At 63.7% G+C, this 204-nt stretch overlaps 1 protein-coding gene across 1 annotated transcript in view; it reads right to left on the reverse strand.

Annotated features, from left to right (window-relative positions):
- Window positions 1–8: 8 nt before the first annotated feature.
- Window positions 9–204, reverse strand: part of ATHL1 (ATH1, acid trehalase-like 1 (yeast)) — a gene marked incomplete at its 3' end in the record, with an annotated part of 5324 nt that continues 5128 nt past the window's right edge. The window contains exon 7 of the mRNA XM_010132182.1: window positions 9–52. Coding sequence (XP_010130484.1) covers window positions 9–52 — 44 coding nt within the window. The remainder of the gene's footprint in view (window positions 53–204) is intronic.

Consider the following 204-nt stretch of genomic DNA (forward strand, 5'->3'; position numbering starts at 1 on the left):
GTGTAAGCGGAGTTAGCGACCCGGCAGTGATACTCATCGGGGGGCATGACACCTGGAGGAAGAGGAAGGGGACACTTCACCCCGCAGCACAGCCGAGGTTTGGCGTGGCTTTATGCCCCTCCTCCGGGAGGTGGCTCGGGAAGGAGAACCCTCCCATCACCTCACGCCTGCCCACGGGGTGAGGTGTGGCAGGATCCCACAGCA

Source organism: Buceros rhinoceros, unplaced genomic scaffold, assembly GCF_000710305.1.
Source record: "Buceros rhinoceros silvestris isolate BGI_N320 unplaced genomic scaffold, ASM71030v1 scaffold31412, whole genome shotgun sequence".
Taxonomy (NCBI): domain Eukaryota; kingdom Metazoa; phylum Chordata; class Aves; order Bucerotiformes; family Bucerotidae; genus Buceros; species Buceros rhinoceros.